This window comes from Sapajus apella, unplaced genomic scaffold (genome assembly GCF_009761245.1).
Source record: "Sapajus apella isolate SASKATOON/1434 unplaced genomic scaffold, GSC_monkey_1.0 scaffold2, whole genome shotgun sequence".
In the NCBI taxonomy this organism is placed as follows: domain Eukaryota; kingdom Metazoa; phylum Chordata; class Mammalia; order Primates; family Cebidae; genus Sapajus; species Sapajus apella.
Window position 1 is genome coordinate 2363013 of NW_022436942.1, and position 13876 is coordinate 2376888.

General features: G+C 42.8%; 1 protein-coding gene across 3 annotated transcripts in view; it reads left to right on the forward strand.

Annotated features, from left to right (window-relative positions):
* The first annotated feature begins 3901 nt into the window (after nt 1–3901).
* ITPR2 (inositol 1,4,5-trisphosphate receptor type 2) overlaps nt 3902–13876 on the forward strand; it is a 492164-nt gene continuing 482189 nt past the window's right edge. For 2 of the 3 annotated variants that reach the window (XM_032284097.1, XM_032284122.1), the window contains exon 1: nt 4023–4406. In XM_032284097.1, the coding sequence (XP_032139988.1) occupies nt 4315–4406 (92 nt within the window). In that variant the 5' untranslated portion in view covers nt 4023–4314. Of the gene's footprint in view, nt 4407–13876 lie in introns of all 3 variants that reach the window. The other variant, XM_032284102.1, reaches the window with a different exon arrangement.

The following is a 13876-nucleotide window of genomic DNA, read 5'->3' on the forward strand; positions in this document are numbered from 1 at the left end:
CTCATAGTCTCAGCACTGGAGACTTTTTAAATGTCATTTGGTGACTATTCTAATCATCCAAAGTAATAAAAATATTTAAGCATTCAAAAATTCTACATTAGTCATTTATTATTTCATTTATCTATCAAATATTTATTGAAGTCATAAATGGGTACTGCTAGGCCCCATGAGGGAGGAAACATTAGCTAGACACTGTCTTCATTTTCAGGATGTTTCTAGTTTGGTAAGACTCAAGCTGTACAGATATAACGAGAAGGCAAGGTGAAAAGTATTGAGAGTTACCTTAAAAGGGATGTGCCCTTAGACCAGGCAACTGAGTTCCTGACCTGGGCTCTGTGTTTTACAGGATCTTCTTCTGGTTTAAGGGGACCTGCTCACCAGGAGTCTGAACTTTCTGTTCCTTCTAAGCTGTGTTCTGAGTAAGATCCCAGAATCTCATGCATAAATTCATCTTTGCAAGTGTAGAGACAGAACCTAGAAATGTGAGCCAACTTTTTCTATACTACACTACTTTTTACAGTTTATCAGCTTACTTAGCAACTTTTAATATTTAGACTATGTAATAAGGGTCTCTGATACTCTTGCCATGAAAACCCGTGAATGTTAGGGGGCAAGTTGGCCTGGCTATGGGAATTCAGGAGGAGGGAGAACTTCGCCTTGGCAGTATCTGGGAAGTTCCACTGGGGAAGTAGAGCTTAGGCATGCAGAGGTGGGAGAAGGGAGAAGAGGAACTTCTGGCAGAGGAAACATCACACTCAAAGATCTGGAGACTAAAAGTGCCAGGTTACATGCGGAAACTCTGGCTTACCTAGATGCCAGGAATGGAAGGACAGAAACTCAAGTTGTAAAAGGAAAAGGAGACCAGATCATGGATGATGCGGAATACAGGACGTAGTGAGTGAGGGTTTGGCAAACTGCCTCATATTCTCAGCATAGGAGAGTCTATTTAGAGCAACTGACAGTCACATCCAACACTCAGTCAGCAGTTTAGGCCTTACCATAGACAATAAGGTGTCATTGGACATTTGAGCAGTTTTGATGAGATCAACTTTGTAAGCATAAAGCTCTGGCTTGCTATGGGGTAGCAAGTGGAAGAGACTGGAAGGGTGGAAACCAGTGGGCAGACAACTGTGTAGAAGAGAGCAATGATATCGGGGAAGGTGAAAAGGAGACATATTTGAAATAATAGAAAGGAAGAACTAGACAGAGAAATAAAAAGTGATCCCAAGACTTTGTATGAATCCCTTGGCCACCCCGTAGGCTGCCCCTGTGTGGCCAGCTAACCATCTTTGCCATGCCCACACAGAAAAGTGACTAGCTCCAGTCCCTAGACTATATTGGATACCTCTGTGGGTGTTGAGTGGTGGGGCGTGGGGACAAGTGAAGAGGAAGGAAGACTTTGAATTTGGGTACATGGTTTGAAGTTTGCACCTATTCATTTTGTATGTGTTGTCCACAGATAGTTTGGAACTTGAAACAAAGATCATTTATAATTTTGATCAATAATTTGGGTACATAGTTTGAAGTCGGCACCTGTTCATTGGTATAAACAACCACTCATTTTGTTTTTTTGAGATGGAGATTTGCTCTTGTTGCCCAGGCTGGAGTGCAGTGACACCCAGGCTGGAGTGCAATGGCATGATCTTGGCGCACTGCAACCTCCACCTCCTAGATTCAAGTGATTCTCCTGCCTCAGCTTCCCAAGTAGCAGGGATTACAGGCATGCACCACCATGCCTGGCTAATTTTTAAATATTTTTAGTAGAGATGGGGTTTCACCATGTTGGCCAGGCTGGTCTCAAGCTCCTGACCTCAGGTGATCCACCTGCCTCGGCCTCCCGAAGTGCTGGGATTATAGGCATCAGCCACCATGCCCGACCAACCACTACTCATTTTGTATGTGTTGGCCACAGATAGTTTGTGACTTAAAACAAAGATCGTTCATGATTTTGATTACTATATATCCACTGGATATATAGCACAGTAGTGCTGTGCAATATGGGGAACAATAGAGTGTAATACATGGATCTCTTGGATAGACAGAAACTTCCATTTCCAGGGTCATTATGTTGTTCCATCTCAAGCTTTTTAATAACTCCTCTGCCCAGTGTCTTGGTGGCCCCCAACAGTGATACTATGTGTGTAGACAGAGAAGGGCTGCATTGTGTAACAGGTATTTCTAAGTCGTCAAGTAACCCTTTATAAAGGAGAACACATAAAAGGAGATCTGTCAGTGCATGCTACTACAACGACTGGGTCCAGTTTATCTCAACACACACAGGCTTTGCACTGGTGTTTCCTGGATTCAGTGTCTATTCTCTTCTATCCAGCAGGTTTTTTAAACACAACCTTTTTTTTTGAGATGGAATTTTGCTCTGTTGCCCAGGTTGGAGTGCAGTGGCACCCTATCAGCTCACTGCAACCTCAGTCTCCTGGGTTCAAGCGATTCTCCTACCTCAGTTTCCTGAGTAGCTGGGATTATAGGCATGGGCAACCATGCCTGGATAATTTTTCTATTTTCAGTAGAGACAGGGTTTCCGCCACGTTGGCCAGGCTGGTCTTGAACTCCTGACCCCAAGTGATCCGCTTGCCTCAGCCTCCCAAAGTGCTGGGATTACAGGCGTGAGACAGAGTGCCCAGCGTAACACAAACTTTTGAACTCTAAGCTAATTCTTTCATTTTCCATTATGTGATTATAAGTCTAAACCTAAACTATCTTTGAACTGTAACAGATGTAAGACATCTGACTGTAAATTACATTTTGGTTAGTTGCACAATTTGACACAACATGCCTCTGCACACCCCGAGTTCCTCTGCCTTTCTGCAAACTTTGCTCTGTGGGGATTACTTAGGTAGCACTTTTTAATTAGGTGGCTGGTATCAAAACTACCACAGTTTGCCTCCACCGTGTCCCGATGGGAAAGGCAAACAGCTTTCAAAATCATGTTCTAAGAAGAGGGCTACAGAAGCAACAGAGAAGGCGTGGAAACGTATCTGGCTGCGTTTTGTTTATAACGGCTGGAGCTTTAAGACTCAGCAACTTTAAACGTAAACAAGCCCGGGCTGTCAGGAGCCCGGGACCGGGGCTGATGGGGTGGAATGTTAACCTCGGCTTGGAATTAAGGAAGCGCAGGAGGCGCGGCCTCGGAGGCTTAAAGCTCAGCTCCACTGAGCCCTCACAGCCGAAGGTTGGGCTACAAAAATTGCTGGCTTGGCCAAGTGACGTTTACCTTCTTGGAGGCTCGCGACCACCTGGACATCGCAGGACCGCTCGAGTTTCGCTAACACCGCTTACTTGAGAAAAGAAGAGGAAAAAGACCACCCAAAGTACATAACGAAATCGAGAACATCCTCCTTCCTTCCCTCTCTCCCTTCCTCTCCTCCTCTTTTCTACTTTCTTTATCATGCATTTATTTTTTATTTGTATTTTTTTTTCTTTACTTCAAGCCTACCTCTTCCTTGGCCAGCAAATTACCCACCCCCTCAGGCTCCACCTTTTCGTCTCCAGCGGCTCGGGGGCTCTCTCCTCGTGCCCGGGGGCCAACTCTCACCCTCCCTGCCTCCATCAAGCTCCTTCGCGTTCCCAGGCAGCGACTGTTGCGCCCGAGGTCCGGCCTCTCCAGAGCGGCCGCACGCGCCCCCTCCCCGGCCCGGGTCCCCCGCCACCCCCTCCAGCGCCGCCCAGCGTCGCGTTCCCGCGCGGGCTGTGGTGGCCGCCGCCGAGGCTTCGCGGGTGTCTCGGCCTCCCGAGGGTCGCCCCGCCCCGGCCCAGCTCCGCCCCCTGCCGCCGCTCCCTGATTGGCCGCCCGCCCCCGCTCGGGCTCCTCTCCTCCCCCTCGCCCAATGGGCTCCGGCACCTGGTCCAATAATTCCCCTGAGGGGACCGAGGGGGCTCTGCCACCTCCAGCTCTCGCTGGGCGGTTGTGACGGCCGAGGCGGGTCGCGGAGCGGGGAGTGGACACGGAGGGGGGCGCGGAGAGGAAGGAGGAGGAGGAGGAGCAAAGGTGTTGGAGAGAAAACTTCAGAAAGGAACAGGAAACCTGCCGGGGAGGCGGCGGCGGCTGCGGCTTCTCGGGACGCCTGGGCTGCGCCGGTCGCGGGGTGTCCGCAGCTGCGGCGTGGCCCTGCCCGGCTTCCCCGGCGCGCACGCGGGGCTGAACCGTGACGCTCGGTGGCTCGGGCCGTGCCCTCCGCCGCGGCTCTTGGCCGCCGCCGTCCCGCGCTCCGTTCCGCTCCTGCCGCGGCGGCTGCCTGAAGAGAGGGCGGCGAGGGCGCAGGGAAGAGGAGGGACGTCCACTGTGGAGCATGAAGCAGCATGACTGATAAAATGTCCAGCTTCCTCTACATAGGGGATATCGTGTCCCTGTACGCGGAGGGCTCGGTCAACGGCTTCATCAGCACCTTGGGGTAAGCGGGAGACGCGGGCTGGGCAGCGCTCGCGCTCTGGGTCCTGGGAACCGGTCCCCGTCCCTCCGCCTCCGCCCGGTCCTCACGCTGCCGCGCGCAGTGGCCCGGCCCGGCAGGGTCTGCGCCCGCGGACAGCGCCGTGCGCTCCTCTCGCTCGCCCGCTCTCAGGAAGCTGCCCTGAGAGGCAAGACTTTCTCAGCAACTTCGTAATCTCGAGCTCAGAGACACATCAGAAAGGAGGAAGTGATTCAGAAGCCCGGAGACTGGCCCGGCGAAGAGGTCTTCGCTAGCTTCTCCCTGGGTTGTTTTGATTAAAATGTGTGCTTGTTTTCCCTAGAAGGTAAAACAAAATACCCCCCTTTCCCACCGTTTCTCGCTACCGTTCTCAGCCCCTAGTCTCTCAGTGGCAGGTTTGAAAGAGCAGTCGATAAAAGTCCGTGGCCTTGGACGTGAAACTCAAGCGATGTGGTGAACCAAAGTGTGGCTTTGTCCTGCGGGAGGAGCTCACCGTCCCCTCTTAGCTGGAGCAATTGCCTTTGGGTCTTGCCGAATGGGGACTTGCCCCGCCGGCCTGGGCAGCCTAGGGGCATCCGCAGCGCTGTGGCCCTTGAACGTCTCTGAAGGCTTCCTGGGTTCTCAGGAACTCAGAACTCAGACCTGCTATCTCCCCTTCCCAGGCCTTGGCCCACTGAAATGCCTAGCCTCTCGTGGAATGTAGCCAAGTGCAGGGTTCTTGAGATTCGAGTTGGATGGGGAAAAATACATACGTATATATTTATATGTTTATGAATGGGGAAATACATATTAATAAATAAATGTATATGATACATACATAACAGTGTGCTAACTGATTAAATAGGACTTCCTTGTTTTCTCTCTGTCCTGATTGAGAATACCAGTGTGCAGTTTAATCGCACACTGCAATATATTTTGATGCACAGGGAATTTTTTGTTACTTTGTTGTTTCATTACTTAGATCCCCCCCAGTCTTAGACATTTCAGGCAGTGGAACTGGTGTTTCCACTCCTGTCTGGCTGCTGTTTTCAGCTATTAGGCTTTGGGGCAGATGACTTAACCAGCAATGTCCCTGGACTGTGACTTGGAGCTGTGTTATAACGGAGTGCTGCCTACTAAACACTGGGACATGGAAGTCACCACTACTTCCACAGTTCCTGTTACTTGTGCATTCTCCCTGATGAGTGAAAGAAGGGAGGTAGTTTTAATGAAATCCCTTTCCCATCAGTGTTACTTTCTTGTGCAACTAAAGCGTGGAAGGAAAGACATGTTAATGCCAAGTGCTTCTGCTGGGTTTGTGAATCATGAGCTACCACCGTTTTTGAGATCATTCATGACACAAGTTCAGTTTCTGGGCCCCCAGCAACATTTTGCAGGTGGACCCTGCTGCTCTTCACCCTCTACAGACTCTCCAGGTGCGTGTGTGATGGAGTAGTTAAGCAGAGGGGATTTCACAGACAGAATCCTTGGGGTTTGAATTCTGGCTCTTCCACTTGTAAACCTTATGACCTTGGGAAAGTTACATAATCTCTCTGTGCCCCAGTCTCCTTGATTCTAGATTCTACAATGTGAATAAGCATGGTTTCTACCTCATAGGGTTGTGGTGAGGAAGAAGGGATTAATATATGTAAAGTGCTTAGCACATTACTTGGCACATTTTAAGCACGTGTGTGATAGCTATTGTAGTAATTGTCATTGCCTTATTACTGCGGACAAAATAATAACAAGGACTAGGAATAGAGTATAAAATCTAGACATTTTTAGTGTCTTATTCAGCAAAGGTATGTTTATGGATAACTTATAAAACAATTACCAGAAGGGGTATAGATGGCAAATCAGGAAGCAACAAGCTTAACAGTTATGGAGTCAACCCTGATCATTTTAGAGATTAGGAAACTGAGGTGAAGAGAAATGAAGTGACTAACCCAAGAAACAGAGAGCATTAATGCCAAAAGCTGGAACTCTAACCCTGTCTCCAGATTCCAAGCCAAGAGTGCCTTTCTTTGGTTACATATAAGCTAGGATAGCCTTTCATGTAGCATATACATTTGTGTAAATATTTCTGATTTGTATTCAACTTTCTTGCTGGTGTTTTGAAGGTTGAGTTTCCTTAGTATGTATTCATGCAATATGTTATTTTTCTGTTAATGAACTGAGTCTTGTTGAAGTTAATATTTGACCAGGCCTTCGTGCTGCTAGATTCTAAGGTGAAGAAGGGTCTTTAGAAATGCTGCCATTGGACCAGATGTGATGGCTCACACCTGTAATCCCAGCACTTTGGGAGGCCAAGGTGGGTGAATCACTTGAGGTCAGAAGTTTGAGACCAGCCTGGTCAACATGGTGAAACTCCATCTCTACTAAAAATACAAAAATTAGCCAGGCATGGTGGCGGGCATCTGTAGTCCCGGCTACTTGGGAGGCTGAGGTAGGAGAATCGCATGAACCTGGGAGGCGAAGGTTACAGTGAGCTGAGATTGGGTCACTGTACTCCAGCCTGGGTGACAGAGCAAGACTCGGTCTCAAACAACAACAACAAAAACAAAACACAAACAAACAAACAAACAAAAAAACCAAAGAAGAAATGCTGCCATTGGTGAAACTTGGTGCTTTGATTGGATATTCTTTTTCCGAGATAAGACTGCTTAGAGTTTCAGGTAACTGTAGTAGTTTAGAAGTCAGGGGTTGGATATGACCATGCTTCCCTTCCTTCCTGGTACTTGCTTCTGAACACCTTTTCTAAGGACAGCTATGATCAAAGTCATTGCTGATGTGCCCTGATGCAGTTTCCTGGACTTCAATGGAAGAGTCTCCAAAGGATACTCAAGGGAAGTATGGCTAGCCTAGGACTTAAATGGGTCCTGGGTGGAGTGAATCTGTTAATAGAATAATTAAGACAAACTATAAAGTTAAAAATGCCATGATCCAGCCTGGGCAACATACAGATACCCTGTCTGTACAAAAAAATATGAAAAATTAGCCAGATAGAGTGGTGCATGCCTGTGGTCCCAGCTGGTCCCAGCTACCTGGGAGGCTGAGGTGGAATGATCACTTGAGCTTGGGAGGTCAAGGCTGCAGTGAACCACAATGACACCGTTGTACTCTGCCCTGGGTGACAGAAAGAGCCTCTATCTAAAAAAAAAAAAAAAAAAAAAAAAGTGTTCTGAAATCTCACTTGACAAATGTGCATCAGATATTTATAATGCATAAAAATATAGCACTTCCACTTTGAAAACAGGGCAGTGCAGAAAACGTTAATTTTTTTATAATAAAAAATTGGGAAGATCAAAACATTAAACCTGAAGTTACCTTGTTAATGAACATTTCCAAATTCTCCTGTATGTGAGATATGCAAATAATGTTGCATACACTTGAAAGCTGCTTTCAGAAAGCATCTGGCACTTCATTGAAAAAGGCTCATTTAATTTCTAAAGAAACCATGCTGTTCATTTGCTCTTCTTCTAAATATTAAATTTAAAATTCATATAAGAGAGAAGAGGAAACTTAGGAAGAAAGAAGTGAATTTATTTTCCTGACCATAAGTCTTCTATCTCCATAGAACTATGTGGGCTCTTGTGCCAGGGATGTAGGTTTGCCCACAGCTCCTTGCAGTCCTCTACTCTATACCTGCAGCCATCAAAGCGTGTATTTCTCTGGAAGTTGTCAGATAAGATGCTAAAACTGACTTTTGACCTCTTGGCCTCCACCTACACCCTCTCTCCTCGCTGGCCTTCCTTCACTCTAGCTTCCTCTTCAGGAAATGTCCTCAGACTTCTTGGCTCCCCTCACCCCTCCCTCCAGAATTGCCCCTCACACTTGGTTTTGGTGACAAAACTGAGATATTTTGTCCTAATTTAAACTGAAGTATTTTGCGCCCATCTCATTGATTTTTATTAACATGTGGGTAGTTTTCAAAGTTGGGGACTCCAATTTAGTAAATAAAATAATTTTCTAAAATTCAGGGATGAAAAAGTTTCAGCTATTGAGAAATAATCCCATTTAATTTCATAATGGCTTAATTAAGGCCATCAAATATAACATCTGATGCTTTTATCCTGAAAAATCATACTGATTAATGATTTTGTTCCCTCTGCTTTCTGTCTGTGACATTGCAGTTTTTTTGATGGTCGTGCTTGGTTTTAATGTTTAGTACTTTCTTTAGCTTGTGGAATCACATTGGCCTCAGACTTTTAGGAATTATAAAGCTCATGGGAGCATATGTCTGTGCCACATGAAATCTTATGTAGCTACATGTTGGGGTAGCACCCCGTATTCTTTTTTTGTTTGAGACAGAGTCTTGCACTGTTGCTTCGGCTGGAATGCAATGGTGTGATCTCAGCTTATTGCAATTTCTGCCTTCCGGATTCAAGCAATTCTCCTGCCTCAGCCTCCCTAGTAGCTGGGATTACAGGCGCCTGCCACCATGCCCAGCTAATTTTTTTGTATATTTAGTAGATACAGGGTTTCACTGTGTTGGCCAGGCTGATCTCAAACTCCTGACCTTGTGATCTCCCTCCTTGGCCTCTCATAGTGTTGGGATTATAGGCATGAGCCATTATGCCTGGCTGCACCCCCCATTTTTTACCTTGGGGCACAACTGGTATATATTTTATTTTGCAAGTTGGTTTTAGGGCTACAAAACCAAAGCAGAGTGGTAGTTGTAAAGGGTTCTCGTTGTGTTGTTGTGGGGTCATTATTTGCACACTTTCTGCATCAAAGAGTGCATCTTTCTAGTTGAATTTTCTTTCTCTTCTGTTAGTTGGAGGTCTGTTATTGTTCCAGGTCTGCTGCTAATTAGCCATGTGGCCTTGTTCATATAATTTATGCTTTTTTCATGTCACCATGTCTTCCTGAAAACTAAGAAGGAAAGATGCTGTTGTCCACCCCCCTGGGGGTGTTATAAAAGCGAGTAATAGAGACAGAAAGAAAAGATTTCTTTTTTAGAAAATTGCTAGGAAGATCTACATTATGCTTATATTTTTGCATGTAAAATTTCGCATTTTCTTCAAAGGCGTATGAATTGTTAAAGTGAATCAGATTGGAGACATTGACACTGTATATATTTAGCCAAAATTTATTCCACTGTCATATTAAAAACACAACGAGGGAGCTAAAAATTAGACTAAAAATTTTTGATTTCCATCTTAGCTCTTCATCTGTGCATGTTGGTTAGTAGCATGATGTTTTGTCAAAGTCAACTTAGCAAGGTATTTAATGAGTACTGAGTTTACAGAGTATTTTAAGATAATGAATGGACATTTATTTTCAACTAAATTTTGTTTGATTTAATATTTAGCATGTAAATAAATTTTGGATGATATACATTATTATGGAGCTGCTGGAAGTTTTTGCAATAAGGTAATGAAGTTTTCAACTGAAAATGTCATGGAATTTCACTATATTTGAGTTTACCAGGCCCCTCTTGGAGGACCTTCTGACTGGAGATGTGGGAGGATTTTCTTAGGCTTAGTGACCCAGCTTCTCAGGTTGATTTATCAGTCTGATAGTAGAAAATTTAATGCCCTAGTTGCAAAGATTGGCATTTTTCCTTTTCTCCCCTTTATCCTTTACCAGTATTTACTCAGTGTTTCTGAATCTTGAGTTGTTGCATACTAAGTTACAGTTATTGTTCTTTTCTCTGTGTAAGTGCAAAGGGGCCTGGTTTGTATTTCCTAATTTAAATTTTCATCTAAAGAATCAATTTAGGAAATACTTGTATTGACTTATGGACAATTGCTTTAAATCCTATTGGATGAAGATGGTGAATATATTTAAAATAAACTTTTTTTTTTTTTTTTTTTTTTTTTTTTTTTTTTTACTGGCATGTCTTGAGGTTATAGTTTTTGTGTTTCTTTTAAAGGGGAAGGAGGGAGTTTTGAGATATGCTATCCAACTTCAAATGTAGTGTTGATTGTCCCTTTCCCCTCCTTCCATTTTTTCCATACTAGGATTTGTTTTTCTTGCTGCCACATCTGATGATAAGAGATATTCACATTTCTGTGTATGTCCACTTGACCAATAATCAGGTACCGCAGAATAGGGACTAAGCATAGCAGAATTCTTGGTTTAGTGGAATAGTAGAATCAGTGAAAGGTGCATCAGTTCTTCCTTGGCTGTTCTTGGCATGGTTGAGGGATTAGTAAATGAAAAATGTGTATATGTGTGTGTGTGTGTATGTGTACATCTGTGTATGTGTGTTTAAGTGATAGCTACCTTTGCCTTGAGGTTTCTTTGCAGAATCTCCTCAGAATCAACACATAGTAGTTAAGGTCTCAGTAAACTATCAGTTGACTACCAACTGATACACTGACTTCAAACCATCATAAGCATCATAATCATAGTCTTTTAGTAAGAGTGACAAAGGATTGGAGCCCTTATTTTTACTTCCTGCTTGATTTTGGCCAATGCAATTAACTTTTCCATTCCTTTGTTTCCATGTTCAGGGATGGATGTCTGCTAGGGTAATGGGGGGGGGGTCACACAGTTTATAATTCTGACTTAATTCCTTAGATGAATGAGACTGTGTAACTGTTTACATTTTACTATTCCCAATTATAGTCCCTCAAATTTCTCTTCCTGATATTTTTTTCCTGCTAAACATTTTTGATGTTTAAATAGTTGTAGATTTGATTTATTATCTTATTTAATTATGCTGTTCTTATTATAGTTTTAAAAATATTTTCCTCAATAGGACTTTTTTTTTTGAGGTGTGACCACAGCTCATTGTAACCCTGAACTCCTGTGCTCAAGTGAGCCCTCTATCTCAGCCTCCCAAAGTTCTAGGATTACAGGTGTCAGCCATGACCCCCCGCCTCAATAGGACTGTTTGATCAGTGGGGAGTTGTAGGTGAAGCTTGGAATAGTTATAGTTAACTTTTATTTTTGTGTAAGATGTTTAGTATCTTCCAAATAGAACCTTTCCAAATGACAGCTGTTATTTCCTGCCATAACCAGGCATAGAAGCTTAGCTTTGTTTTGGCTAAGGCATATGATAATGTGATAAATATATCTAAAAGTCCATTGGACATTTGCATGTGTGTTCACTGTGGAGGAAGAAGATGACAGAAGCTTGAATACTGAGTTGTTTTGGAAAGTCTTAAGTGTTAGAAGTGTGATGTTGTGAAACTTGAAATTAAGTCAAGTACAAAGAGTTTCTGAAGTGGTGAACATAAGTATATTTTAAGCTGAAAGGGTGACTATTTCTTAAACCTAAAAGTCATTCTATAAATAACATTGCAGGTTTTCAACCCCCTCTGGCAATGAGAGCTCAGTCAGGTAAACAACCACCTCTCCTCAAGAGCCCTGATGGCTTGGCTTTGGTAGAAGAGAATTCAGAGGCAATTGCCTGGCTTCATTGTAGGTGTAACAGAAGCATTTTCTTTTTGCATAGGTAGCACTTTTCACAATCACACTTTGTTTTTGGAACTGTTCCTTGTAGAGATAGTGTGTTGATAACTTAGAGAAGAATATAGACAGAATGCTATAGACTCAAATGTTAAAACTTTAATTCCAGGCAGAGGATGAGTCTTCATATATAAATACAGAAGAACTAACAGTGGACTTTTATGACCAATTTTTGTCATAATAACAGTGAATTTGACTGTTTTTTTAAAGATCAGAACTTGGTCAAAGATCACTGCATTATAATCAGATACAAAGTTTTAATGATCATTCATTCATTCATTCACTTATTTTTATTTTTAAATTGTCTTTGGAGACAGGGTCTTGCTCTGTTGCCCAGGATGGAGTGCAGTGGCATGATCTCAGCTCACTGCAACCTCCATCTCCTGGGCTCAAGTAATTCCCATGCTTCTGCTTTCAGAGTAGCTGGGACTACAGATGCTCACCACCACATCCGGCTAATTTGTTGTATTTTTAGTAGAGACAGGGTGTGGTCATGTTGTCCAGGCTGGGATCTTGAACTCCTGACTTCAGGTGACCCACTTGTGTTGGCTTCCCAAAGTGCTGGGATTACAGGTGTGAGTCACTGCGCCCAGCCGATTCACTTATTTAATGAATAAAACTGTGCCTTTTTAATGTATTGATGGCTTTTTTTGGTGTCATGTTTCTACTCCCATGATGACTTAGATGGGAATGTTTAAAAATATATAGCTTTAGAAAACCACAATTTTAATAAAAAATATTCAGAACAATATATATGGAAAATAGAACAACATATTAGCAGTGGTTGACCGTTTATGGTAAGTGTAGATGATTTTAATTTCAATTTTTATTTCTTCTGTATTTCTCAGTTTTATATATGTTTTTTAAATTAAACATGTATTACTTTTATAGTCAGGAAAGTTAACTAAAATGGTTTTTAAGGACTCTTCAATTTCTTATTACTGTTCATCAACAATATTTACATTGAAGAGCATAAATAAATTATTTTCCTGGTTATGGTCAGTGGAGGAAAACCACAAACTAAGCAACTGTTGTTACTGAAATAGACAGTCACATATTTACCATGAACATTTTTTCCCTGGTTATTATTGGTATTTTAAAGTGTATTGTGGAAAAAATGTTTGTCTGGCCAGTAATGCTAAGCAATTAAGTTGGTTGATTAACATCATGTAGTAAATGTATGCAGATGATAACTGATTTACAATAGTTTGATGGTTTGATTTACGATTTTTCAACTTTATGATGGTACAGAAGTAATATTCAGTAGAAACTATATTAGAATACTCATATATAACCATTCTGTTTTCAACTTTCAGTATAATATTCAATAAATTATGTGAGATATTCACTGCTTTTATTACAAAATAGGCTTTATATTTATCTAGTATAGGCTAATGTAAGTGTCCTGAGCACTTTTAAAGTAGATTAGGCTAAGCTATGTTGTTTGATAGGTTAGGTGTTAAATGAATTTTTGTCTTAGAATATTTTCAACTTACAATGGGTTTATTGGGATGTAATCCCATTGTAAGTTGAAAAGTATTGGTTGTCTTTATTATAGAAGTCTATTGACACATGTAAGAAGTATGCATTTTAGTAAGGCTGACGTTCATTTTAGTAATCTTAGAACTCACTATGAAACTTTTAATGCTTGGGTCAGCTTCTGTAGTATTAGTTTGTGAGGGGATTTTTTTGTGTAATTGAAATTTAATCAATTATTTATTTATTTATTTTTGAGACAGAGTCCTTCTGTCACCAGGTGCCAAGCTGGAGTGCAGTGGCATGACCTCAGCTCACTGCAACCCCTGCCTCCCGGGTTCAAGCAATTCTCCTGCCTCAGCCTTCCGAGTATCTGGGACTACAGGTGCGCGCCACCACGCTCAGCTAATTTTTTTTTGTATTTTTAGTAGAGATGGGGTTTCATCATGTTGGCCAGGATGGTCTTGATCTCTTGACCTCATGATCTGCCCGCCTCCGCCTCCCAAAGTGCTGGGATTACAGGCATGAGCCACCACGCCCAGCCTAATCAATTGTTTTTATTGACCACCTTTGAAATA